Below are 27,812 nucleotides of genomic sequence, written 5' to 3' on the forward strand. Positions count from 1 at the left end.
ATGCAGACATACACTGAGAGAGAGACCCACTGATCTGTTTACAAATGTGATATCAATATCAGCACGCATACTAATAACAGTGAGCATACACACTATGTATGGGCTGGTGAATTAATTTGGTGTAAATGGTAAATTAGGAACAGTAATCGTAAATATAGCTTGTTTCTAACAGGGCTATTCACTTTAAACATATTCCTGCAGTCATTAAATATCATTGGCATGCATTCCAGACACCATTACAGGCTGTTAAATGCAGTCCTGAATACATTTAAAGGAGGAACCAGTAAGTTCTGATATAGGCTACAGTATTTATTGTGTGTTTGCAGCATAAAGTGAAAAAAGGTGGTGCATAATATAGACATAATTGTGACTTTTAGAGGCTTCTTCCATAACAATCACAGCATATGCAGACATATTTAACAGTTAGCAACACATAGTTTTGAGATATATGTTAAACATTCACGTGACTTTTTCTAATGAGCTGAAGTTGGACATCCCACAGCTTGCTTTTGCAGAATCATTTATATGCATATATATAACTGCCTTCTATTTAACTGGTGACTCTGTGGGCAGACTGCAGCCCAGAAACACGGGCAGAATTCGCTAGTGTCAAGAAAAATGTCAGCTGGTTATTTGCTCTTCTCTGATATACATACACACTGTATGATTAATCAGGTGTGTGGCCGGCCCGGGAGTGCGCGTGAGTGCGTGGCGCGCGCGTAAATCAGAGAGATGCGGAGAATGCTGAGAGAATGTTTCTTTAAGACCCATTACCTTCCAATCCGACAGAAGGGGGGTCTGTGGTAAGGTGGCGTATCGTCTCTCTCCGCGTCCCCTTCCTCGCTGCTTAGCTACATGTGGGCAGGGAGAGACGGGGGAAAGGAAATAATAATAATAATAATAATAATAATAATAAAACATACACTAAGCTTTATTTCGGCTCTGGGTGAGGGCACGCACGCCGAGGCGGGATCCGCGGGGGATGGATCTAAGGAATATTTAACATCAAACATGGACACTACAGGCTCCCCCCTGATGACTGTGGTAAGGATGGAACTTCACACCGCCCCATCGCAACCCAATTTCAACTGAGAGGGATAACAGTGTTCGTCGAAAGACGCAGAAGAGGAGAGGGGAGAAAAAGGCATGCATGTACTAATATATCGGTGGATGCAGTGCGCGCGTGCAAGCGTGTGATAACAAGTAGGATGCCTTGCATTGTGTTGTCACGGATCGAAAGGGGGTGCTTTACATGTGTTTGTGTGTGAGTGTGCGTTTGTTTGCGTGTGTGCTGGTTGGGGGTGGGGGGCATGGTTGTATTTGCTAAAAGCACGGGCAGTTATTAGATAGACTATGCAACGCGGTATGTCGCTGTCGGGCATTGACAGGTGTGTTGGCAGCACACGCCAAGATTTATTTAGGGCGCGCTTGCTCGCTCCCGTTTGCATACAGTTAGGTGAGGCGATAGCTACTTGCGAGGGAGAGAGAGCGAGATGGGGTCCTCATAAGATGATAAGATGCCACTGTATATTGGCCTGCTATGTTTTGCTTGTAATTAATCATGGCTGCAACTAAGCTCTTTGCCGTTGGGAGCTTTGTAGTCAAACCACCCAGCTCCTCTCACTGCCTTATGGCTTTATAACTCCATAATGGTTGAGAAAAAAATTGGTCTGAAAATGTGCATTGAGTATTTATTTATTTATTTGGTAGGGGGACATAGTCCACAGTTTTAGTCGACCAGGATCTCTGTGGAGCAGGCATGGATTTATCTTCCTCCCAATCTGCTTTGATGGCCATTTTAACAGCCGAAGTGACAGATCTGAGAGCTGCAATACACAACTGCCCTTTTTTTTACTATAAGAATGTAGATGTGCGCGTGTGCGTTCGTGCGCCCATCATCAGATGGTCTTTCCTGCATACATTCAGAAATGGAGGTGCAGGCTGGCTACAGCTTGCTCGACCTGTCAGTTTCCCCCTTTAGCCTGGTGTGCAGTGTGAATGCCACTGCAAATGAAAGCATGCTGGTTCGGATCCCGGTGTTTCCATTCCTCCACCCAAGCTGCCGACAATCATTTATCGATTCCAGTGATGCGTCTCTTGCCCAGGGGTACCGTTAAAGGGGGAAGAGTGGGGTAGGCGTCCATTATTAGTGGCTATGCTCTGCTTTTAATGGAAATGCAAATAATTCACTGGGCATGCATGCATTCTTGGCCGTGAATGTGATTTAACATTTAAGAGGATGTAAAACCGGCTGCAGAGCCCCTCATTCTTCAGTTTCTCATTGTTGGCGGCTGTGGGAGCCTGCAAACCCCTCTCCCCGCCCCAGTGTCTGGTGGAAGAGAGCTGTTTTTGCAGCTCTATCGCCCCCTCTCTCTCTTCCTCCCTCCCTCCCACAAACACACACTCAGAGCACACAGTTTTTCTTTGCCCATTTTTTCTTTTTTCTTTTTGTGGAGACAGGGAATATTTAGTAACACGATACCCCGCCTAATTAGGGGCCTTGTCCTAACTGGTCATCTAGTAATCACATACTGTAAAGCCAGTCTGTCCAAGCCAGAGAAGGGAACCCATCAGAATTCAGTGTGACTGTTTATCACTTGTGATGATGATGATGATGATGATGATGATGATGCTGGTGTGGGCAATCACATTCTCGCAAGTACATTCGTTTCAGTGTGGTAAGACTTCAGCTGAGACTTCAGTAGTGACACTGTGCCTGAGCTCACCCTTTACACCAATGAAGCGGATACATTTTAGGGAAATGTTGCCACCAGCTCATTGTTTTCTATCTGCTTTTCATATTTCTACAGCAATAAGGAGAAAAGAGAAAAGGTCTAAGTAATGCTACTATGCTGCTAAAGCTTGTGGCATGATAACTATCCTACAGCAGTCTCTCTTGTTTTGTCTCTTCTGCACATGCTCATAAAGACAGATCCTGAAGCCCAGTGACCTCACAGCTGACGCTTCAGTCAAAACTGCAGGCTGCACAGTTATGTTATGCCTGCACTGAATCAGGACTCCAGCTTTTATTGCCGTTTTTCCACAACAGACTCATCATATGACACTGTAGGAATTCAGAGAATGTTAATGTGACCTGTGCATTGACTAGTATGGCTGAAGTATTTACTTTAGCCCTTTCTGAACTAATGCAAAGGTGCTTGTTAGGATGGGTTATAGCAGCCAGCGTGGATGAAAGTTTAATTCTGTCCTTAGCAGTGCCCTTTTTGTGCGCCTCAGTGTATGTTTTGGGTAGTTTGGAACACAGAGTAACTGCCAGAAGCTGTTGTTTATGTTACATTGCTGGTTTGAAGGAACCACTCGGGGAAAAGTCTGAGCAAACATTTGAGGGTCTTAGTGCAATTTCATGAACAGCATATTTTCACTAAGCTATGTAATGGACCTGATTCATACACCCAAGCCAGAGGCACCATCACCAAAGGGTTTTCAGTTCATATAGTACATTTTGACAAATATATTTGGTCCTTTTTAATGTAAAAAAGATGAATACTTTCTAATCCAAACAAAATGGTGCATTATTAAATTTCACAACAACAATGATATCAACGATTTTTTTTAAAAACACCTAATCCAAGGAAATAAGTATAAACATTAATGGCTTTATTAACAGACATACTTTATCTCTGATCCATACTGAGCCTCATCATCAGCTGTCTTAGTGCTAAGGATAGGCTGTAAATAACAGCCACCGTCGTGTCAACCACTGGATTGTAAAATCCTAACATGCAGTGATAAGCTGTCAGTCATAGGGGTCATGCCCTAAATAAGCCCTTAATAATTAAGACCTAATGCAATTTTCTTTCTCCTCATACTGTTCAGTCAGACAACTCATGTTTGAACTGACTGATTTTAGAACCCAGCTGATTTACCGGCTCCGCTGCTCCCAGTATATAACCTATTGCTGATGTATCTTTATCTTTATAACGACTCATAAATCAAAATTTAAAAAGTAAAGAGGAGAAACACTTTTCAGCCATATTATAGGTGTTGATGGCACATAGTTTGTCCACCTCAGACACATGTTTGGAACCACAGAAAAACCAGCTGACCCATGCAGGATCAAGCAGCGGGTGAACGAGTACAACAACGAGTTGTTGTAGCAGTAAAACAGACTCATAAATAACTAATAATGACACATAAAAATGCTAAGTTTATGCTTTTTGCGAATGAAAGAAAAAAAATACCGCCATACAAATTAGATTTTTAAGTAATCAGATATTGGTCTTAGTTTTAAAAATATATCATTCAGGGTCTAATTTATTTATTAAAGCAGGAGAGCCTAGTTTGGCATCTTGGCTATGAACTCATTCCTTTGCATAAATATGATGCACATAGAAATCGGAGTGATAAGTAAATCTCTCTCCCTGTAGTCTATAGGTGGATGCTGAGGTGGTGGAGGGGGTGAACCAGCAGTCACCCATGCAGGGCAGCAGTGTTACTGATGTGTCAGAGAGAGAGAGAGAGATGGCAAGTTTTGTAGCTAAAATAGATTAGATCCAAATTATGGTGTGTGATGGTGAAAGTGAGCAGCGTTAGTTACCACAAAAAGGGGAACTAGCTGGAAATTAAATGTATTTTTACAGCAAAGTTTAAGGATGTTAATTTATGCTGTAAAGTTTTGAATTTTAACATGTGGTTGTGAATGATTGGCGTCAGTATCATTTTGTAACCCCAGAGGCTATTAGATATTCAGTGACATTTTTTGTATCAGAGAATTACACACCTAAAGAAGTTTTCCCACTATGAAGCAGATTATCACCTTATTATTTCCTGTGTCTGTGTTGAAAGGCCTTACCTAAAATCTCACCCTTTCTTAATATGGAACGCACACTGCGGTCTTGATATGGTTTATTTTTGTGTATGTGGTCATCAGACTGCAGCTATTAATCTGTCAAAGAAGTTCAAAGCTGTTCCTGAATCAGATTTTTATTTTGAACTGTATTTTAAGGATATGCAGGCGATGCCAGGTCAGTCTTGCGTCTTAATTATCCACCAGCGGAGCAGGAAAGGAAGTAAGCTGTTTTTTAGTGGGACACACAGCAATATTGCCAAGTGCTCTAGCCAGCTCACCAGCATGAGAAGCTAATTCAGAGCTGTAACAGACCTTAAATTACCAACCAACAGCTACCCCATTTGTGGTTCCTGGATGCCCATATAACAACGATAAGCACTGATTTTACAGGAAAATCTGGACCATGTTGCCTCAGTCCCCACCGCCCCATTCAACCTCCAATATTCTGTAAATACATACAGTGCTGCCCCTTAATACACTCATTTACACTGCCTTTAAGATTGATGTGTATAAAGTGCTTTAAGTGCACAATATGGCATCTGAGCATATTTAAGACGCCCTTCTTAACATACTGTAATACCGCCAAAAGGCTTTTACTGTGAGGTTTTATATCATTTTAATCAGTTTTGGTTGTCAGTGTTGTTTCTAAGTTGTTGTTTCATGATATCACATCATAAATACCCAAATTCTTTAGGCTGAAACGTTTTGAATACAAATAGTTCCAGTAATTTCTAGTCCCATTTCCACAGGTGAATTAAATAAAGCATTTGACATGTAATCTCCCTTTACAAAATTGGGTTGTCAATCAAGAATAGGTTGTTTAAAGAGGTCAGTGAATTAACAAGTCAGCCACAAAATGACAGACCACATAAAACTACAGAGTGGGGTCGGTGAGTTTTGAGGTCCAAAGTGTGTAAAAGTCGTCAGCATGCGGCTGAATCAGTAACAGCAGAGTTTAAATCCATAAACATCAGCAAAAACAAGCTGCTTGCTTGGAGCTTCACAGTGTTGGTTTCCATGGCTAAATAGCTCCTGTAGGTGTAAGTGGACCAGTAATTTTGTTCACATACTGTTTAAAGCTGTTTGAGTACTTATCCGGTATTAGGATTATATGGAGATCCTCTGAATACTCCAAATTTAAGTAACATTGCACAATTATTAAAATGTACAATTACATAAACTAAAAATGTTTTAGGAGCTGAATTTTTTTAACACCAGTCTTTTTTCACCAGCTGATTCACACTGTGGATGAACACCAGCTGATTCATTTTTCCAGCAACTATATACCTTTTATTTTTGATTTTTTAAATTCAAATTTAGGGCTGTCCTAAATACATAGTGGGGGTATTTAATGCTAAACACCAAAGGTTTTTATAGATTGATAGATTTTTATCAATCCCCCATTTTAATTTATTATGCTGTCCCCTTTATCACCGAAGAGACCACTAACTGAGTTATTATCACTGGTGCTGAGCCCTGTGGCCTAAATATGGTTGAATTACAAAAAAGATTATTTTTGCTGAACTCTGAAATTCTTCATTGCACTTCCTGTTTTGTTTTTTTTTCAGTCTCACTGATAAAAAAGAATTATGTGTAGTTCACCACATGAGTCCAAACCACTCGAAAGTATAAAGTGCGAGCCCTTAAGTACTCCAGATAAGACAATAAAAAATATTTGTAGAAAGCAGACTCGAGACAAAATAATAATGCTGATTGCTTGGAACTGTATGATTTTGGCCCACTGTTTGCAGGATCAGACACAGGCCTCATTTGGTAATTTAAAAAAAGGGTAATTTAAGATATGCAGCTGATTAAAAGAAAACCAGTGCAGTGAGCTCACTTCTTCATACTTAACTGCCTTGTTATAGAAAAGCCTTACATTCTCAGTCCATCCAGGTCATGAAAAAAGAAGGCAGTTGAACCAAAAGAAATTCAGCTGCTTTCTATTTTCAACTTCTCAAAAAAAGCTTTGAAATGTAAAAAAAAATTAAAACTTGTTTTGATTTTTCCTAAATTTCAAGATTACCTTAATGCTTTAACTTCACTAACATATTTAAATGTTTTGTTCATTTCTTTTTCTTGTGGCCAAGATCAGATTCCAGTATGAACTGGTCCAAAGCTCAACTGCATGCTTAGCAGAGCTAAATGACTCTTAGATTTCTCACTAAAAAGTTAAGCTCACCATAAAACAAGAATCACGTGAATGGAAGTGGCCCAAATCAGAATAAGAAATATTAGATACAGTTATGAGTTGTGCTCATATCACAAAAAGCAAACACTCTTGTTTGCTTTTGTAGCTAAAGTTTGAAAAGTAGACTGATGCCACTCTCTTATCTGTCCGTAACAATATAACGCTAGTGCATCATAATGCTAATGCAGCATTTTAGCATAAAAGCTAACACTGTTCCACCTGAAGGTAAAAACCCATGTATCCACAGTTCAACGTGATTCACTGTGGTAGATTTTGGAAACGTTGAATCAAGCCAGAGGCAACTATTTCAGTCTTTGGGGCAGATTTACTAAATGGGACAAAACAGTGTGCTAGCACAATCCCCAAATAGGGCTCATAGGTGTATCTAGTTTTTCAGTTGATGTGCAAAAAGGTGTGCGTTTTCTAAACACAGGCACAGTCAGTAATTTTCAATGTCAAGCACAAAAAATAAGATGCTTTTGTTGGGGTGGAGTATTAGCACAAGTAACAGTAAACTGAGTTTTGCAGATGTTAGCAAATCAGATTTAAATATATCCCTCCCTATATTTTTGAGTCTTCAGAAAGGAACTCAGAGAAAAAAACATATGCAACTCTCTGAGTTTCCACCCTCCTTGGGTGTTTTTGTTTTTACACCATAACCTAGTTTATGACTTAGCTAGCTAATTTCTAGCTGGTACTTTACACTGTATTTCACAAATAGATATGAAAGTGACATCAGTCTTTTCATATTATAGTGCGTTATAACCCCGAACTTGTCGTGACAGATGACTGTCACGCATTGTATAATGGAGGTTTCTTCCTGTTCAAAGGGAGTTTTTCCTTACCACTGTCGCCAAGCACTTCCTCATAGGGCTTCTTCTGATTGCTCTGTATTACGTCTTCACCATACAATATAAAGCACCTTGAGGTGACTGTTGCTGTAATTAGAACTCTTGGTGTTTTCCAAAGTATTGAATTATTGTTTCAGTTACCTTTTAAAGTCAGAGTCTATGTTTTGTGGACTATGACTGAGTTGAACAGCATTAGTTTAAATTTTCACTCATTTCTCATGGTCCATGAATCAGTGTGAATTGTATTCAGATTCTGTTCATTTCATTGGAGCTGCCATTGCATTATTACATATTAGGTCAACCTGTTTGTCATTTTGTCAGAAATGCTAATTACAAATCAGCAGTTGGCTTCATTGTCACCGTTCCTCACATTTTCATTAGTCTTGTTGTCGCAAACTACCAGCTCATGCTTGTACAGTACTTTCACAGTTGTTATACTCACAGTGGAATTTATTGTGTGAGATCTAATACAATGTGTGCTTTGATTTTTCAGCTCTTACCAACGACGCTTTGAGGAGCCCTGCCTTGTGGACACAATTTAGGTGCATTGGTCCTCCTTTGTCCCTTCCTTTCCCATTACCCCTTCCCTTCTTCACCCTCAGCCAATCCTACAGCCACCCACAGAACGACTTTCCTGCAGTCCCTCTTATATAACAGGGGAACACATAAGCCTTCTAATCATTTGCCATGCAGGTTGGGACTGAGTGATGCAAGTCTAGTGAGCAAAGACATACAAAAGTAAGTGCAGGAGAAAACAGTTTAAAAAAGGCAATAAACACAGGAAGATGTAGGAGTAGACATAAACCAAAAGAATAATATTTTTGGAAAAAAAAAATGTAAAGATTTATATTTTGTACATCAAACTTTTGGCTGAAGCTTAACAAAACCCAAGGCACGACAACAGGCGTTTTGCACGTACAATCCCCCATTTAGTTCTCTTTTATTACTTGACACACACGACACGGTCTCATGATGATGTGCGAGGTGATGCCCACCATATCCGAAGATGGGCGAAGTGGCACCGGTGGAGGCCCCACCTCACCCGCCAGCGCGGGAATCGGAGGCCCAGGAGGAGCAATGGGTGGAGGAGGATTCAGTGGCAGGGAGCCCAGAGGTGGAGGAGATGAAGGAGGCAGCACAGGGAACTTGGAGTCTCTAATGGTCAACATGCTGACAGAAAGGGAAAGGCTGCTGGAGAACCTGAGGGAGACGCAGGAGAGCCTGGGTACAGCTCAGCTCCGCCTCCGTGAGCTTGGCCATGAAAAGGAGTCGCTTCAGAGGCAGCTATCAATTGCTCTGCCACAGGTAAATCTGTACACGTATATATTTACACTGTGCTTGTGTACGTGGGTTACAACGTTTGGGTGTGTTTTCCTGATGCAAGTGTTTTATGGAACATTTCTGCCTGTAAGGTAACTTTTGCTTATTCTCTGCGTTATCAGAACTGAGTTACATATGAGTCTGCATTTATGAGTGTGTCATCATGAAGCGAGCTCATGAGACAGTAAGCCTTTGCAGTGATGCCTTGTGGAGAGAGAGAGACACTCAGCTCCAGCTAGAACAGGACATTAGACACTTCCCCCACTGCATGCTTAGAGTCTTCACTAATTCTGTTTCTAGTAAATGCTGTAGGTTGACGCTCGTCTGGCTGTCAAGTCCAAGTTGCATCTGCAAATTTCCCCTTCGTTGTGTAACCAGGTTTTATTATGTTTGTTAATCATGTCGTTAGTGGGTGATTAATGAGAGTGGAAGATAATATGTGCTTGGGCCTTATCTGAACTTCAATAAAAATGTAATTTATTGGAATTCTCTGAGCTTGCCTGATAAAATTGCTTATTGATATTAACTGGAATTTACAAGTTTTATCCTACCATTATTAAAAAAAACTCAATCTCTCCTTTCTCCTCATCTAAAGCTGAATGTATTGTAATTATAGTATGTAGAATTTAATGTACCTCTAGCCACTAATATACAAGGTGTGTCAGGACAAATAATAATAATAATAATAATAATATTTTTTTTAATTCAGTCAGATTCCTTTTTATGCCTTTTTGATAAAGTCCATTTCTGACTTGACTGTTGTAATGGCTTTCTTCCAAACATTTAGGGTTACTGATGTTAAGTTAATCCACTGAGTTACTCACGGTTCAGTTTGGTGTCCAAAAGTAGTCCAGAGTGAGTAGGAAGTCAAAGAGTGTGTGTGGATAACAAAAAGGTGCCGCAGCAACCCAAACTAAAGAAAGTGATTAATGTACAGTATGTATACAACACCATATACTGACCACGCAGTTTAACACAATACTTATTTATAGCAGGCAGTTTTACGTGTCTCCTTAGTATTAGGCTCTAACACTCGTCTAGAACATCATACAATCTACATATGCTCTCCAACTATTTTGATAGCTTATTATAGTTTGCTTATTTTGAACAAAAATACCACACATTTTCCCCTTAAATTTCCATAATAAACCTAGTTTAATATCATATACATCCTCCTACATGTCCACTATATGGATGTTGAAATGTGTTTCTTTGTTTTCTCAGCATATCAGTTTTTCCATAAATTAATTTACTGGTTATAATAATAAGCAGTTATGGCCTTGAACACCTCGGAAACAAGGTTAAGTATTAATGTAAGAGCCATATTGTTGGATGGAATTCGAATGTACATGTGTTCATGTGAGTGCAGCATGAATTATAAGACAATGTGTAATTTCTCCGCGACATAGGGCCACGTGCACTGTAGACCAGGAATTCAAATTTATTCAAACAAATGGAGGCCGTAGCCTGTAAAGATAGAGTGAGATGAAATAGAAATGAAACGACAAGGGGACAAGGAGAGCCAACTGCGAAGCTGACCCCTATCCAAACAAGAAACAATCCCATAAGGCCAAGAGCCAATAAACACGCTGTGTCACCATCTGTATAGATTTCTCTTTGGCTCTTTCTCTTTCCCCCCTTGTAAACACAAACCAGTTTCATATGCCTACCTTTAAGTGTTTGTGAATCCTAACCCTAAACATCTGCACACTGTCACTCTTAAAAGCAGCTTCTAAGGCCTTAGATGCGTTTTATGGAAATAAAAAAATCTTTTACCGTCGATCCTATGAGTTTTTCTCACTGTGCAGAAATCGTGTAGTACTACCTCTCCTTTTCGGGCTCACTTTCAGCACCATGAAGGAGTTGCGAGCGCATTCCCAGTGGTGCTGTAAATGACATATCATTGCTGTGTTTTGGGGGGTCTCTCCTGTGCATTCCAGAGCCGAGTCATTGTGTAACAGCGTGATGTAATCCATGCATGAATGCGAGTTCACAGAGGAGGATGAGCACGATGAGAGCGGTGGTGGAAAGTGTGTCATTGATTTACATGATTATTATGTAGGTTTACATCATGTTTGTCCTCCTACATTGCTGGTCTCAGGTGTTTCACAGAGTGTGTAACTGTAAGCCTTTGGTTCTGTATATTTTTAGCACTATGTGTGCATTTGCTGTGTGTGTGCATGCTCGTGTCTCGCCTAGATCAAAACTCACTGCGGCTGAACTGCCTGTGCCGAGACCACTTAATCTATTAAAGCCATACGTTTGTGTAGTTTGTTTTCTTGCCTCTGAACGCAGCTTGTGTGTTCCACAGGAGTTTGCTGTGTTGACTAAAGAGCTGAACGTTTGCCGGGAGCAGCTTCTAGAGAGGGAGGAGGAGATCGCTGAGCTGAAGGCAGAAAGAAACAACACACGTGTAAGATGTTTAGCAGCCATTTTGCTTATTAGCACTGTAACAGGCTCTGTGTTATCTTCCTCACCCATTGTGGTTGTGTGGGTGTCACACTGTTTCATTTGCTTCTGTTTGTTTTTCCTTCTCTTGATCTTCTTTTTTTTCCTAATCCACGCTCTCTTTTCTCTTCATGGCCCCTTTTCATTGTCCATATCTGCTTTCATTATGTCTTTTTTTGCTGTGCTGAACGTTTCTCGTCACTCTTAAAACCCTCACTGCTCTGTGCCGCCCCTGAGCCTACTCTCTTTTTTCATGATCCCAGCAGTTACCCTGTAATCTCTGCTCCTGTCTCTAATTCCTGCTCATTTTGTATGAGCTTTTTCCTTCAAATTGCCTTTCTTACCTCTCTCTCTCTCCATCCTTCTCCCAATTAACCCACTCAATCGTTCAGTTGTTGCTGGAACACCTGGAGTGTCTTGTGTCTCGCCATGAGCGCAGTTTGAGGATGACGGTGGTGAAGAGACAAGCCCAGTCCCCTGCAGGGGTCTCCAGTGAGGTGGAAGTCCTCAAGGCCCTCAAATCCCTGTTTGAGCACCACAAGGCCCTGGATGAAAAGGTGTGTTTGAAAGGCTGAGAGCAAGAGATTTCACTCGCTCAGACCAAAAATTGAGCCAAAAGATTATTAAACTCAAAGTCATAAGTCACTAGAAACATGCTTGAGGTAAAAAGGGAGGTGAAAGGACAGAATTGGCAGGTGGCAATAGAGCCCACTAGCAGCACGGAGATGTCAGAGGGAAAGATGGGAGACTTTCCAGATTAAATAGACCACCAAAGTGTGAGGGTGTGTTTGGTGTATAATGTGAGAACAGAGAGGCAGGATATACATATATATACAACTTGGCTGCTCAAAGTAGCATTCAGGCTGCAGGTTTAGCTCACATGTTTCCGTATAAAATCAAATATTATTGCTTTATGACAATGAAAATTTACTTTGACGTTGTTTGCTGTGATGATCATATAAAGGTCCACTTATAATGAACTGCTCTTCTCCCGAGTTAGCACTAGAGCATCATTTACTGTGATAGACGTGAATAAATCAAGTCCTGTCAGCCTTAGTGATTGTCTCATGAGGATTGCTCACACCCAGTGCTGAGTTGGGTTCAATTAAAATGCAGTGTGGTGTGCAGAAATTCCCAGTGTAGCTTCCGTGGTGAGCTTCATCTCTGATGCGTGTGTTTTGACCTCTCATGAACTCTTATTTGCTTATTCGGTAGTGATAAAAATGTAATCACAATCTTGATATTAATTCCCCGGTGTCAAGTTGACTTACTGCATGCCATTTCGTATTGCTTCACCCCGCAGGTTCGAGAAAGGCTCCGTGTGGCCCTTGAGAGGGTGTCCATGCTAGAAGATCAACTCGCAGCGTCTTCTCAAGAGGTAAAGTCTAACGTGCCAGGATTGTGATTTGACGTTAACGAGCGGCTCAGTGTGAAGGGAACATTTATTTGGATCGTCTGTTTATCTCTCTTTTCAGGTAATCTCTTTAAGAGACCAAATTAAAAGACGTCAGCAAGGGGTGGACGGCGGGAAAGATGTAAGGGAGGGTTTTATGCATGTTGGTTCCAGTTGTTTTTGTGTATGTGTTAGCGTCCAGACAGTCAGTAGAAAGTAGATATTGGGTAACATGGTGTGTCAGTGTGATTTTTAACTCACCTACAGTTTCATTTACGTTTTTCTGCAATAACAACCCCATTCTAACTCTTTTTTTTCTTCATCACTCTCATTTCCTGCTTTATTCTCACCATTCCAGCGACTGCCCAATGGTCCTTCCTCTGGACTGGAAGATGGGGAGCTTGACAGACAGAGAGAAGGGGAGATAGAGCGGCAGAGAGCTGAACTCTCCCAGCTGAGGGAGAGGCTGGCCCTCATGTGCCGGCAGGTTGGTGTTTGTGATCCTCTGTGTCGAACTTTGTGAGAATGGCTTTTAGAGTTTGCATTGGGTTTCATGTCTTAAACGGTACGCCCACAAATTCTCTGTCAAAATCCAAAATAAAATATAAAAGCTTCTAGCAAAGTCCTGATTAAATCATTTACTATTGTCCACACATCCACAACATGCCTGACCCATCCCAAACGGCCTGAAGGAAAGCAGGTGAAACTGTTTGAATTCCCAGCTACATTTCTGTCTCCCCTTTGTTTGTAAGTTTGGTTTATTATATAACCCACCCTGGCTATCGTAATAAATCAGTGCCAGCTCCTCACTAGCAATTCCAGCAACACAGCATATCCCAAGGAGGAGGATAACTAATCACAGTACTTCTCCTGGTCACCCTCTTCCCTCTTGTGGCCGGTTACACTACTGCAGTTGCTTTAAGACACCGTATTCATCCCATATAGTAGGCTATATGACGCCATTTGATTTTAATAGCTGTACGTAGCACAAAATCTTACATAAGAGATCAGAAATGTTTAGAGTAAAATGAGTAATGCTTTGCTCTAACCTTCAAAACATCTTAAAACCTTTTGCGTGTTCTGTGCGTCACCACGTTACACCCCCAGAGTCTCGTGTGGACCCAACTGGCATTTGTAATCAGTCACTGTCTTGTCTGTTTACACTTAGTGCCGTGGCGGTTAATACTGGCTCACGTAGGTTCAATCTGTGTCATCTCTGGTCCCTTTGTGTTGTCACGTTAGGTCGGGGAAATAGAGGAACAGCTTGCCGCCGCCAGGAGGGAGGTGACGAAGTCAGAGGAGGCCAATCAGAAGCTCCAAAGGGAAGTGAAAGAGGTTTGTTGGGCCAGTCTGTCTCTTCATGGCCAAGACCCTGAGATCTCACAGCACCCAGGGTTCCAAGAGTACAACGCAACGGGCATATGTATTAATATTTATTATTCCAAAGGGGGATGAGAGTAAAATTAACCGATATCAAAGAAATGCTGGGCTGAAATGAATGCCATAATAAATATTAATATACTCCTGCAGTCTAACAATAGAGTGCTCTGTGCACGTATTCAAAGAAGCGTAGTAGAAATCTCTTACCTGGCCAGTAGTTTTCTACGTGATAAGCACTCATGTGTTTTGTATATTGCAAGTTTTATATTTATATCATTTTGTTTCATGAAATATTACCAGGCCCTTTGCCAAAGAGAGGACATGGAGGAGAGGATTACAACACTAGAACGAAGGTATTCTTTTCTTTTCTTTTCTTTTTTTAGTCTTCTATTTGTAGCTATCTTGTCTATTTGTCATCTATTTGTAGCTTGAAAGAAGCTCAAGACCAGAAGACCAGAATTTTATGCATAAACTATGATGCACATAGCAGAAGGACCATATGTTTCACCTGTTGGCAGGCAATGCGTTGCAAAAGCATCGTGACGCCTCTTTATAGCATCTAAGCTAGTTTTACATAATGACATTTGCATTCACTAATGATTCAGTGAATATTTGGACAGAAACAGTAATTAGTTTGGATGTATTACCCCTTAGATTTGATGTACCGGGTTATATTAACATTTGTTTAGAATTAATACTCCATTAAACTATCTAAGTTCCTGTTTCAGATTAGTGCTGTTTCAGCACCAGCTAACTTAAAACAGTCACAAACATTCATATATGTCACGGTATTTCGATTTAGGACCGCTGCAGCATTCCTCTTTGATGGCGGCTTTGTGTTGCAGGTACCTCAGCGCCCAGAGGGAGGCGACTTCTCTACATGATATCAAAGACAAGCTGGAAAATGAGCTGGCGAGCAAGGAGTCCCTGCACAGACAGGTAAAGTTTGGCTCAAACAAGCCAGTATCCAGCTGTGTTGGTAACAAAAGTCACGAACGTTTCTGTGTCTGATGAATGTTTTCTTGACTGTCTAGAGTGAAGAAAAGAACAGGCAGCTACAGGAGCGTCTGGATGAGGCGAAACAGAAGCTCCAGCAGACCCTGCAGAGGGCAGAGACATTACCTGAGATTGAGGCCCAGCTTGCACAAAGAGTGGCTGCTCTCAACAAGGTGGGCAATCAATATCAACCACTAACTCTTTTGAATAGAATATTCCAGCTTTTATTCGAATCTCATTTCAAATATTTTAACCAGCATCTGCAAATATCTTTCTGTTCTTACACAAAAGGCTGAAGAACGTCACGGAAACTTTGAGGAGCGACTACGGCAAATGGAAGCTCAACTTGAGGAGAAGAACCAAGAGCTGCAGAGGGTGACATTAATCATATTTTCCTGCTGAGACACAGTCTGATGTGAATTCTCAATTCTGAATAAAGTTTACATTTTATCTCTGCTTTTATTCCTCCTCTCCTTCGTGTCTTCATTCCAGGCCAGGCAGAGGGAGAAGATGAATGACGAACACAACAAACGCCTCTCAGACACTGTGGACAAGCTTCTGTCAGAGTCCAATGAGAGACTTCAGCTGCATCTCAAAGAAAGAATGGCAGCACTAGAAGAGAAGGTAGAAAAAGAAGAGTATTGTGTATAAACCACTGTACCACATGAAAATGCATATGTATACTTTTTGTTTTCTTTGCTTCTAGAATGCTCTTTCTGAGGAACTGGTCAATATGAAGAAAATCCAAGATGATCTTCTTGCTAATAAGGTATTCACTTTTGTATTTTTTGTAGTTACAGATTAGAGGTGAGACACCCCATGATATGATGTTATCACAATACTTCACTCACGATACGATATTATTGCGCTTTTTTACAGTTTGCAATAACTAATACTTCGATGAGTAACCTTTTTTTTAATAGTTAAATAACTTATCTCAATTAAGTTATTATGCTGCCAAAAGAGGCTGTGAGCCAACACCAACACCGTCACTAAAATCTGCCATAGAAGAATGAATGAGGTCAACTTGGTAATTACATGTAGTCTGTTACTGATAGTGCAGATAAATCATCAAAGCTAAGTGTTGGGTGATTTTTCATTTGAGACTATTTAATCGAAGCCCTTTTTAATTGTTTCCAGAGTGTTCGGACTTGTTTAATAAAATATTAAAATTTGTTGTATTGATACAATATCCCCACGCAAAATTTCACGATATGATGCTGTATTGGTTTTTTCCCCTACACCTATTACAGATGTTTAAACCTTTGGCGTCATGCTAAAAGTGTTTTCTCCTCTTTGTTTTAGGAGCAGCTGATTGCTGAGCTGGAGCGAGTCCAACTGGAGCTGGATCAGCTGAGAGGAAGGCCAGGCTCGTCCTATTCCAGGTTAGCTGACATGAACCCTCACGGCAAAGTATTTATGCACCGTGCCCTACATTTATGAATACTCAAAGTCTCCCAAAGAACACAGCGCTTATGCTGAGTACACCATTTGTTTACACTCCTCTGCTTTGTAAAGTTGTTCACATTGTACCTGGAGGCTGTTGGGCTGTCTGATAAATACACAAACAAATGCTTTATTCATAATTTTATAGCTTTTAGTTTTAAATTCCTTGTTTATTTATGGGGGAATCTTTGTGTGTGACAGTGCTGTGTGTTTGCACACTCACCCACGAAATGTTTTCAAGTGCTGCTGCTTAACATTTGAATTCTGGATCTCATCATAGGGCGGGCAGCGTGAGCTCACTTCCCTCCACCCTTTTTCGAAGATCTCTTCCAGGGAGTGCCTCGGAGCTGCGGTACCCTCAGGGTGGAGGCTCACTCCCAGCTGGCTATGGCAGCTCCTCTAGTGGGGTCGTGGTCAGGCGTCACCGTGGCCGTTGGGGGACTCCTAGAGATGATAGTAACAAGGTGTCGATCTCAGGCTGAGATAATGATGATGTGCATATATGCAACGTTACAGCGGGGAAAATAAGTATTCGACACATCAGCATTTTTATCAGTAAGGGGATTTCCAAGTGGACCATTGACACAACATTTCCACCAGATGTTGCCATCAAGCCAAATATTGAAGTCATACAATCAAATCAGAACATATAAGTATACAAGTTAAACCATAATAAATAAAGTGAAATGACACAGGGAATAAGTATTGAACACACTTTATTCAATACTTTGTAGAAAAGCCTTTGTTGGTGATTAAAGCTTCTAGACGCCTCTTGTATGGATAGACCAGTCGTCTGCATTGCTCAGGAGTGATTCTGGCCCATTCTTCCACACAAACGGTCTTTAAATCTTGAAGGTTCCTTGGGCCTCTTTTATGAACTTTAATCTTCAGTTCTCTCCATAGATTTTCTATGGGATTTAGGTCAGGTGATTGACTGGGCCATTCAAGCAACTTGATTTTCTTTCTTTGAAACCACTTCATTGTTTCCTTGGCCTTGTGTTTGGGATCATTGTCTTGCTGAAATGTCCACCCTCTTTTCATTTTTAGCTTCCTGGTAGATGGCAGCAGATTTTTATCCAGAATGTCCCGGTACATCTCTCCATTCATCCTGCCTTCAATAATATGAAGTCTGCCAGTACCCCTTGCTGAAAAGCAGCCCCAAACCATGATGCTTCCACCCCCAAACTTGACTGTTGGTATGGTGTTCTTGGGGTGGTGAGCAGTGCCATTTCTTCTCCAAACATGGTGTGTAGAATGACTGCCAAAAAGTTCAATTTTGCTTTCATCTGACCATACTATAGTCGTCCAATAATCCACAGGCTTCTCCAAATGCTGTTGCGCAAATTTTAACCGAGCCTTGACATGCTTTTTGTTCAGCAATGGAGTCTTGCGTGGTGAGCGTGCATGGATGCCATGGCGGTTCAGTGCATTGCTTATAGTTTTCTTTGAAACAACAGTACCTGCTGATGCAAGGTCTTCCTGAAGTTCTGTCCGAGTGGTTCTTGGCTCTTGGAGAACCCTCCTGATTATTCTTTGGACTCCTCGGACAGGGATCTTGCGTGGAGCACCTGATCGTGGCAGGTTTATGGTGAACTGATGCACTTTCCATTTCCGGATAATGGCCCCCACAGTGCTCACAGGAACATTCAGCATTCTGGAAATGCACCTATAACCATTCCCATCAAAATGCTTTTCAACGATAAGATTACGAAGATCTTGAGAGAGTTCTTTGCTTTTACCCATCATGAAGTCTTTCCTGTGTGCCTTCTGGGTAATGAGGAGCCTTTATAGGCCATCAATTAGGACTAAAGCAGCTGATATCAATTAGTACTGATAGGGGACAGGATTTCTCTATCAATACTGACAGATTTCAGGTGATCTCCTGGCTTTCTATGTCATTTTGCCCCTTGTTATCTCCATGTATTCAATACTTATTCCCTGTGTCATTTCACTTTATTTATTGTGGTTTAACTTGTATACTTATATGTTCTGATTTGTTTGTATGACGTCAATATTTGGCTTGATGGCAACATCTGGTGGAAATGTTGTGTCAATGGTCCACTTGGAAATCCCCTTACTGATAAAAATGCTGATGTGTCAAATACTTATTTTCCCCGCTGTATATACAGCCATCATAGGCTTAACTTTGTGCTCTGAATGATTTCTTTAAAATGTTCTTTTTTCCAGGGTGGTATGATTGTACAAAGAAACAAGAACTGGGTGCAAAAGTTTGAATTTATTTGGGATTTTCTCTGATCCATGCAGGGTTAAAAGTGTAGAAATACCCTCACTAATGTTTCATATTCCAGAAGCCTAGTGGGTCAATACTAAACATTTGCAAAGTTGCAAGATCATCAGTTAAAACAACTGTATGTAAAATTAAGTTATTTGGATTTGTCACCACTTCGTCAAGATCTAAAAGAAGACCCAAACTGTTACCTTCAGTTGAAAGGAAATTGGTTAGGATGCTCAGGAACGATGCAGGAATCACCAAGGCCTGCTATGAGCTGAGAACTGCCTTAAAACCAACATCACTTCCATACTAAAGTGTGTTTTTCATCACTATGGGCTAAGAGGATACAGACTAAAATCGGCATCTTCAATTTCAATTTCAATTTGCAGCTGCCCACATGGACAAGCCAAATGTGTTCTGTAGAAAGATTTTATGGCCAGACAGGATAAACATTCAGCTATTTGGCACAATGACAAGAGCTATGGTTGGGGGCTTTTGAGCGTAACAACACTATACACAAAGTGGATGGAATAATGAAGAAGGGGGAATTTAAATGAATTTTACCAACTCTGCCAAGAAGAGCAGTCACATATTCAGTCAGAAATATGCCAAAAGCTTATCGATGGGAACCAAAAGTATCTGGTCAAGGTGCAATTTGCTAAGAGACATTTAAGCAAATATCAGTAGGGAATGTGTATAGTTTTGTGTAGAAAAAAATCCCAACTCAGTTCAAAGTTGTGCACCCAAATCTTGGCTTTTAAAGACTTTAAAGATGCATGCCGCACAATCATTCCACACCGGGACGTGAACAATTCAAATAAATCATTCAAAGCACCAGATTACCAAGATATATAAGCCTTTGTAAACATTTGACCACAACTGCATATACTGTGATATGGTGCTATTTTCTGAATGACACCATTGTCTCTATCCGTTCTATTGTTTTTCTCATTTTCCAGTATGGAGAGTGGGACAGCAGCACTATGCTGGGTCCTGGGTTTGAGGGCGGCGTGGAGGGAGGCTGCTCTGATGATGAAGAGGATCGGGAGACTATGTTCGGGTCGGAGCTGCTCTCTCCCAGTGGGCAGACGGATGTACAGACTTTGGCCATCATGCTACAGGAGCAACTGGAGGCCATTAACAAAGAGATTAAGTAGGTTTTGTGTGCAACAGTGTGTAGATGAGAGTGTTGTGAGATCCTAGGATTGTTTAGCCTACTGTTAAAATTCTTCTCTCTTCTCCTTTAAGGCTGATTCAGGAAGAAAAAGAAAGCACGGAGCTGAGGGCAGAAGAGATTGAGAGTCGGGTCAGCAGCGTAGCCCTCGATGCCTCAACTCTTCCACCCTCTTCACTGGGTGGACGTGACAGTGTCGGGAGGGGCTACATGACTCCCTCCATCACCTCGTCCACATTGGCGTCACCCTCACCACCCAGTTCTGGACATTCCACCCCCCACCTGCCCCATTCACCTGCCAGGGAGAGCGATAAGCAGGTGCTGTCTCACTGCTGTTTTATACCAACAAATGAGTGAAGTTACACTGAATTTCCCCATATAAACCTTTTGAACTTTGTCCACCTTACAGAACAACAAAGACGGTGAAGAATGCAGAGCACTCGCCCTGATTGACTCCACCCCTCCGCCTGTTCCTCGAGCCCTACGGTTGGACCGAATGACACACACTCACCCAGGGGCAGGCCTTGATGATCACCGTGAATTTCGCAGGTACTCAGAATAATATTAACATGCAGTATATTTGGCTCTGAATTTAGCCCTGAAGTGGACTCAGTTTTCCGTCCCTCTGTTTGTCCAGTCTTTCTGCTGACGGTGCCACCACAGCTAGCCAGGATTCCCTTCACAAAGCCAGCAAAAAGAAAAGCATCAAATCCTCTATTGGTCGTCTCTTTGGCAAAAAGGAAAAAGGACGGATTGGTGCACCTGGACGTGAATCTGCCTCACTGGGTGTGTGAACAGCCTGGACACTAGTCATTCAAAATGCCGTCTCTCATGTCCAAGTCATACATTTATCTGTTTGCAGTGAGAGAATCATCAACAGTGAAACCAATACAGGAAGTAATTATTATTTTTAACCTATGATCTTTACAGCCTCCACACCCTCTGATGACCTGGGTTCAGCTGATCCATTAGGTCTGGCTAAACTTGGAACTGGAACAGTGGAAAAAGATCGCCGCAGCAAAAAGAAGTGAGATCAGTCATCTTTCCACACGCTTCTCATGTTGTAGCGACATCTTTGATCCTAATGCGATATAGCAATACATTTCGTAGTTTAGTATTAATTTAAACAGAAAAATGTACGCCTATGCGGTGCCGCAAGGCTGAAACGTTTTTAACTTCTCATGTTGATTTTCTATTTATAAAAGAAGACAGTGGTAAGGTGAGATATGAAGAAATTAATCTTCTGTTTTCCACTCTCCTTGCCAGGCACGACTTATTAGAGGAGGCATGTCGTCAGGGTCTGCCTTTCGCCTCATGGGATGGCCCGACTGTTGTTACGTGGCTTGAGGTACGTTTCTGAGCCTCAGGACATAAAACCATCAGACTGATTTGGACCAGTTTATGTAAAGTTTAGTATGTTGTCATTACCGACATATTACATTACCGGAATATATATTGTATACATGATGGTAGATGATAATATTATTTAAAGCCAAAGCTTTAAATAATGAGGTCAGTGAATGCACAGGTAGAAGTCTCTTTGGAGAAGTCTTTTTTTCCACTCTTGGTAAAGCAGCCCTACTCTACTGCTATTAAAACCTTCTGTCTGTGAAGGGCAACCAATCAGAAGGAAGCCAGCTTAAACGGAAGGTAGCTGGGGAGAAAAGCTAAAAATGCTCGTTTCAGAAATAGGATGTATTTTTTTTGGTATTTCACTCACAAGGTTTTTGTCACCAAGTCATACTTTATTTGAAGAATGTTACTGTTACTGTTCGTTGTGCACCACTTCTGCTTTCTGTTGTCCCAGCTGTGGGTCGGGATGCCAGCGTGGTATGTGGCAGCATGTCGTGCCAACGTGAAGAGCGGCGCCATCATGGCAAACCTGTCGGACACAGAGATCCAGAGGGAGATTGGCATCAGCAACCCTCTACACAGACTCAAACTTCGCCTAGCCATTCAGGAAATGGTCTCCCTCACCAGTCCATCTGCACCCGCAAGCACTCGCTCTGTAAGCCTGCGTACAAATCCCAGTTAAAAAACACGGCACGGGGGGTAGACACAAACTAATAATTTGTGCGCTGCCGTTACAGTCAACAAGTAACATTTGGATGACGCACGCTGAGATGGAGTCTCTCACTGCTGCCACCAAACCAGTAAGATTATATTTCATGTGAAATACAGAGAAGCTGTTTTTATATTGCATTGATTTATTTGACACATTTGTTATGTCGTGAGCAAACTGTCCCGTTAATAAGGTTTCTTCTTTTTTTTTGTCTCTTAATTAGGCATGTTTGGCTACACCTTTCCCTTGCTGTTCCCTAAAAATCAGTTTTGATGTAGTGTTTTCCATCTAATTCTCACTCACTAACAAAGCTTTTCCTCCTTTTGCCTTCCCTCTCCTCCTCTGTCCCGACACTGATTCATTACAAACACAAACTCTCACTGGTGACCTTTCCCTCTCTTTGCAAATATCTGCTCCTTTCCTCTGTACGCTCGGCCTGAACCGTAAGGAGCAGAAGGAGTTCAGCTGGGATCAGGTGAGCTGCTGAGAATCCACAGGCCATCACATGATTTGCAATTTATTTTTAAATAAAGGCTTACCAGGAAACCAGGAGACACAGCCTTAAAGGGAAGAAGAGCTAAAACGAAGTCTTTAAATATGCATCTGTGTGTCTAACAAGACATGCTTATATAAATCCAGGTTTGAAGGTTGTAGACTGGCACTTATTTTGCCTTTTTTTCATCTCTCTCTTTAAATAATCAGAAAGTGAAGGAAAACAAAAAGCAGCAGAAATACTTTACTTTCATAGGTCTAGAGTTAACACATAACTAATTATTTGAGACATGAGTTACACTTTAGCGGCGCATTTTTAGAAAGTGAGACCAAATTGTTTTTGCCATTTTAGGCTACAAGTATACTGTTTCCTGTTCCCAGTAATACAGAATTTGTGTCAGAGAGATGTTTAGCATGACCGCTGAGTGGCCAGCAGTGTGTATACACGAGTGTGGTGTATATAGAGCCCACGGGAAGGAGAAACAAATGGAGAAAACCCTGCATGGCGGGGGATTTTGTTTTTATTACACTTTCAGGTTTCCCTTTTACTACTATTTTCTCTGCACTTTATCTGCCCTGTTCCAAGGAATTAAGTCACTAAATATTGTTAATACAAACACATTGTAATTTTTCCTGTTTCATTATTTAGCTCAAGTGAAACACACAAATTTGTTTTATATTCAGAATGTTACCTTTAGGATTTTTTTTCATGTTTATTATGCATCTTGTTTACTCTCATGTCTATAAACCTTGTTCTCCAGATCCTGGCCTATGGAGACATGAACCATGAGTGGGTGGGAAATGAATGGCTGCCCAGCCTGGGTCTACCCCAGTACCGCTCTTACTTCATGGAATCGCTGGTTGATGCTCGCATGCTCGATCACCTCACCAAGAAAGAATTGAGGGGCCAGCTGAAGATGGTGGACAGTTTCCACAGGTGAAAGAAAGGACACCCACGTTATTGGATTAATTTTATGTTCTGCATATTTCCACCCACTGCATGTCTTAGGTCTCTGTCCTTACTACTTATAGGGTGAGCCTTCACTATGGCATCATGTGCTTGAAGCGCTTGAACTATGATAGAAAGGAGCTGGAGAGGAGGAGGGATGAGAGCCAACATCAGAACCAAGGTGAGGCCTTTGGATAATGCCCCAAACTTGATTTCAAAGCATTAGTTTACTCACACTGGTGTGTTTTTGTCTTTGTCTTTGAATTTGTGTTTCTCCAGATGTGATGGTGTGGTCCAATGAGCGAGTGATGTGCTGGGTGCAGTCTATCGGTCTAAAAGAATTTGCTGACAACCTGTTAGAAAGTGGGGTCCATGGGGCCCTGCTGGCACTGGATGACACCTTTGACTACACTGACCTGGCCCTCCTTCTTCAGATACCAAATCAGAACACACAGGTAGACTACCTCACGTGCTCTACAACAGCCGGCGATGTCAGATGCTCTTCTGTTATCTTAATCTACAGGTGTAAAATTACCCGAAACATCTTTTCGTCTGTCTCTTTCAGGCAAGACAGCTCCTAGAGAAAGAGTACAATAATCTCATCTCCATGGGAACAGAGAGGAGGCCCGATGAGGTACAACAACAGGAAATATTTTCAGGAAATATTTTTTTTGCCCTTTGTTTAATGTGCTATGAAAGATAAATTTCTTTCAGGGTTAAAAAGAAAGACTAAAACATGGCTTTTCCTTGTAAAGGAAGGCTTTACTGCTAGTGAACTGCTGGCAAGCCACAGTGGTTCAGCTGTGTTTACACGGGTGCTAATTGCTTAGTTACAGCTTGTAGGGCTAAAAACTGTGCAACTGTGGAATATTGTCACAACAAATACTGCTTTGTCAAATACTGTTTTGTTAAACCCCACTAATGCATAATGAATAAGGGCCAGTGAATGCTGTTGTTTTGAATCACTAGCATTATTTCCTTGTCTCCACAGGACGGCACAAAAACATTCACACGGTCACCGTCATGGAGGAAGATGTTTAGGGAGAAAGACCTCCGTGGCGTTACCTCCGATTCCTCAGAAACATTACCTGCCAACTTCCGTGCCTCTGCCATCTCGACCCCGTCTGTCACACTGAGAAAAGTCCAGAGTGAAGGTGAGGACTTGAGCATGATAACAACAATACTGTCAGGATCAGGGATTACACAGCAGTTTTTCCTGTTTAAAAAAACCCCAAAGGAACAGTTCACCCCAAAATCAAGTTTCTATCTTTTATTTCTCTGGCTTTTGCTGCTATTTATCATTCTGAAGTATTTGGGTGTGAGTTGCTGGGATGTGGAGATATTAACTGCAGAACTATGATGGAACTGGTTGCTCCAAGCACCAAAAAACCCCCCAAAAAAACCTGACTCTACAAACCTTGCTGTGAGCATGTTATCTATGTGCATGCTTCCTTTGTTTGGCAAATAGAGACAGTAAAAAGAAAATAGTTCCTGCATAAATTTGCTAACAACAAGGTTTTTTGTGATTTATACAAAGAGATATTTTGGTGCTCCACATGTACCATCTGGATAGATTATATTTATATTTAAATACAGTGCTGTGCAAAACCCTTGAGTCAACCCTCATTTCTTTATAATTTCATTTCAAAGAGCCAGACTTGGGTTTTTTTTTTTTCTAAAATGGACTTTTGAAGCTTTTCTTTGGACATTGGCTGCTTTGTCACTCATTTTCAGGTGAACTCTTGTACCTGACCCTTTTCAGAGAAGTGATTTTTGTTTGTTTAAGTCAGTTAACATTGGTCTATGAGTCATTCAAGAATAAAAAAAGATGCACCTAATGGATGAAGTCTATACATACCAAACATAACTGAAACATGTGCAAACATATATGGAAATAAAACATAAAAGGCAAAGTCTCTGGGCCAATCCATGCCCGATATGTTCCTTTGTGTGTTTTTCCACCCAGATATGCTTTTACCAATCAAATGGTATCGCATGGTGAATCTGTTGATCCTTTTCTTATTTTGAAAAGAGCTCCAACACCATTGGCTGAAATGCCTCCACCATGTTTTAGATGAAATTAACAGAAATATCCAGTATTTCTTTAGAAAACGGTTTCCTGTTCTTTTTCTTCATAACCAATGAAACTAAAGATGTCTGTAGACATTGATATGGTTTGGACCAAAATTTTCAAGTTTGGATTCAGCACTCCAAAAGTGTCACATATCTCATCCTTACTCCCTGTTTCACTTTCTTAAGAATGGCTTCTTCACGGCTCTTAAGGAAGAGAAACAGCAGCTGCACCTATTTCCCATTTTCTTTGCAAAATATAAAGCAATGAATGGTGATGCAAGACTTTTATATTAAAAACGCATTATGCAGAAATATAAACAAAGTCTTGCAAATGCTCCTACTTCCTACAGTGATAATAACAATTTAGCAGTTTCATTGGTTATGAAGAAAAAGAACAAGAAACAGTTTTTTAAAGAAATACTGGATATCTCTTTTAATTTCATGCAGAGCAGTAGATGAGAAGTTTAACATGATTTGCTTTACAGTAAATATGAAACTATAGCCAGTAGTTGGTTTTTCCTGAGGAACAGTAAGCTTTATTAGCTTAACAGAGCAAAATCAGTGTTTCCCTAGGATGCTGTGTTTCTTAATAGTTTATATTTGGAATACAGAATTTAAAGCTTAGCAGTGCCGTTTTTTTTAATAACATCAGTAATGTTTTGCTTTACTGACTTGTATCTGTTTGTCTTGTATATTTAACAAGGACTAATCACCTTTTTTTCCCCTGTCAGCAAACTCTGGTCCAAGAGCAGAGTCGGGGTCTGTGAGAACATATTCCTGCTAAAAAAAAAAAGAAATAAAGAATTAAATAAGCACACCAGGTGAGAAAAGCACTCTGATTGATCATAGCTAAAAATAGCTTGAGCGGACACCACATCAGTCACGTCTATATGGTGCCATTATGACTCTTTAAATGTCTTTTCTTATATTTTCATAGAACCCCGCCCCCAAATCAACCCAAGGAAAAACACATTTTAGAGGAAAAAAAACCTGAGGAACAAAAAACGAAAAAACGAAACAAAAAGGACACTAGAAGATGACCAACAACCTTCGAGCCACATGTCTCAAAAAATCAAAGATACAGAGTGAATGATTTAAAGATGTTAAAAATGGAGTGAATGTCTGTTTTACCATCAGTCTCTCTCTCTCTCTCTCTCTCTCTCTCTCTCTCTCTCTCTCTCTTTCGATCCATAGTTGTGGCATGATGCTGTTTGATTCTGTAGAAAGTGGCCTGTAGAAAGTGACCAATGCCTATCGTGAATTCATCTTCTGTTTTTCCTTTTTTTGGTTTTTTGAGTGTAAGACGGCAATATTGACACAATGAATTTATAGTTTTTAAACTGGAAAATGCATTCCTGTTCCTATCAAGAGAACAATAGTCCAACACGCATCCTTTAAGTTGGTCTGACTGCGATTTAGATTGATTATAGAACATACTCAACAACGCCAAGTAACATCACAATACAGTATGGTGTGGCTAGGGGGGAGGTTTAAGGCCAGAATGTAGGAGTACACAAGGAGGACGATATGTATGTTCTTAAGCCATAACGGAGGTGAGATGCACAAATGTGAATAGGACAGACAATGAGACAATTAGCAAAGTGCTTTATGACAAAATCCTGTTTAAACTGGGGGAAAATGACTTGAGTTACGGAGCATTTGTGTTAATATGCATGCCAAATTCAACCATTTTAGAGTGAACGTCATGATATCGATCATCAAATGATGTGAAAGCAGGACTTTGTAAAATGTGTGTATTTTATTTTTATCATTTTTTATGATAACTGCTATTGTTTGTATGTATGTATGTATGTATGTACAGTATGTATGTGTGCGTATTAAACTGTACGTTCATTTCATACTTAGTTTTAAGACTGACTGTAATTTCATTTTAGGTTGACAAAGGAAATATGTTTTAAATTATGGACATTTAAGATATGCTACTTGTATGTGTACATTTTGGACAACAAATTGTGTTATGATTTCAATTCATA

The 27,812-nt window shown here is 40.8% G+C and overlaps 1 protein-coding gene across 1 annotated transcript; it reads left to right on the top strand.

Annotated features, from left to right (window-relative positions):
- Positions 1 to 896: 896 nt before the first annotated feature.
- On the top strand, positions 897 to 27,812 carry LOC308390642 (liprin-alpha-3-like). Its single transcript, XM_080872849.1, has 32 exons — positions 897 to 1,044; positions 8,346 to 9,157; positions 11,484 to 11,585; positions 12,013 to 12,177; positions 12,924 to 12,998; positions 13,096 to 13,155; positions 13,372 to 13,500; positions 14,256 to 14,348; positions 14,694 to 14,746; positions 15,239 to 15,332; positions 15,428 to 15,562; positions 15,681 to 15,764; positions 15,882 to 16,013; positions 16,096 to 16,158; positions 16,695 to 16,774; positions 17,116 to 17,299; positions 20,028 to 20,221; positions 20,317 to 20,560; positions 20,652 to 20,791; positions 20,880 to 21,028; positions 21,173 to 21,269; positions 21,509 to 21,590; positions 22,050 to 22,250; positions 22,333 to 22,395; positions 22,753 to 22,779; positions 23,558 to 23,733; positions 23,829 to 23,926; positions 24,025 to 24,200; positions 24,311 to 24,379; positions 24,737 to 24,899; positions 26,550 to 26,639; positions 26,756 to 27,812. Exons 2-31 carry the CDS (start codon positions 8,822 to 8,824, stop codon positions 26,600 to 26,602), a joined length of 3,717 nt encoding a protein of 1,238 aa, XP_080728975.1. The 5' UTR covers positions 897 to 1,044; positions 8,346 to 8,821; the 3' UTR covers positions 26,603 to 26,639; positions 26,756 to 27,812.

This window comes from Rhamphochromis sp. 'chilingali' (assembly GCF_963969265.1).
Source record: "Rhamphochromis sp. 'chilingali' genome assembly, chromosome: 22".
NCBI classification, from domain to species: Eukaryota; Metazoa; Chordata; class Actinopteri; order Cichliformes; family Cichlidae; genus Rhamphochromis; species Rhamphochromis sp. 'chilingali'.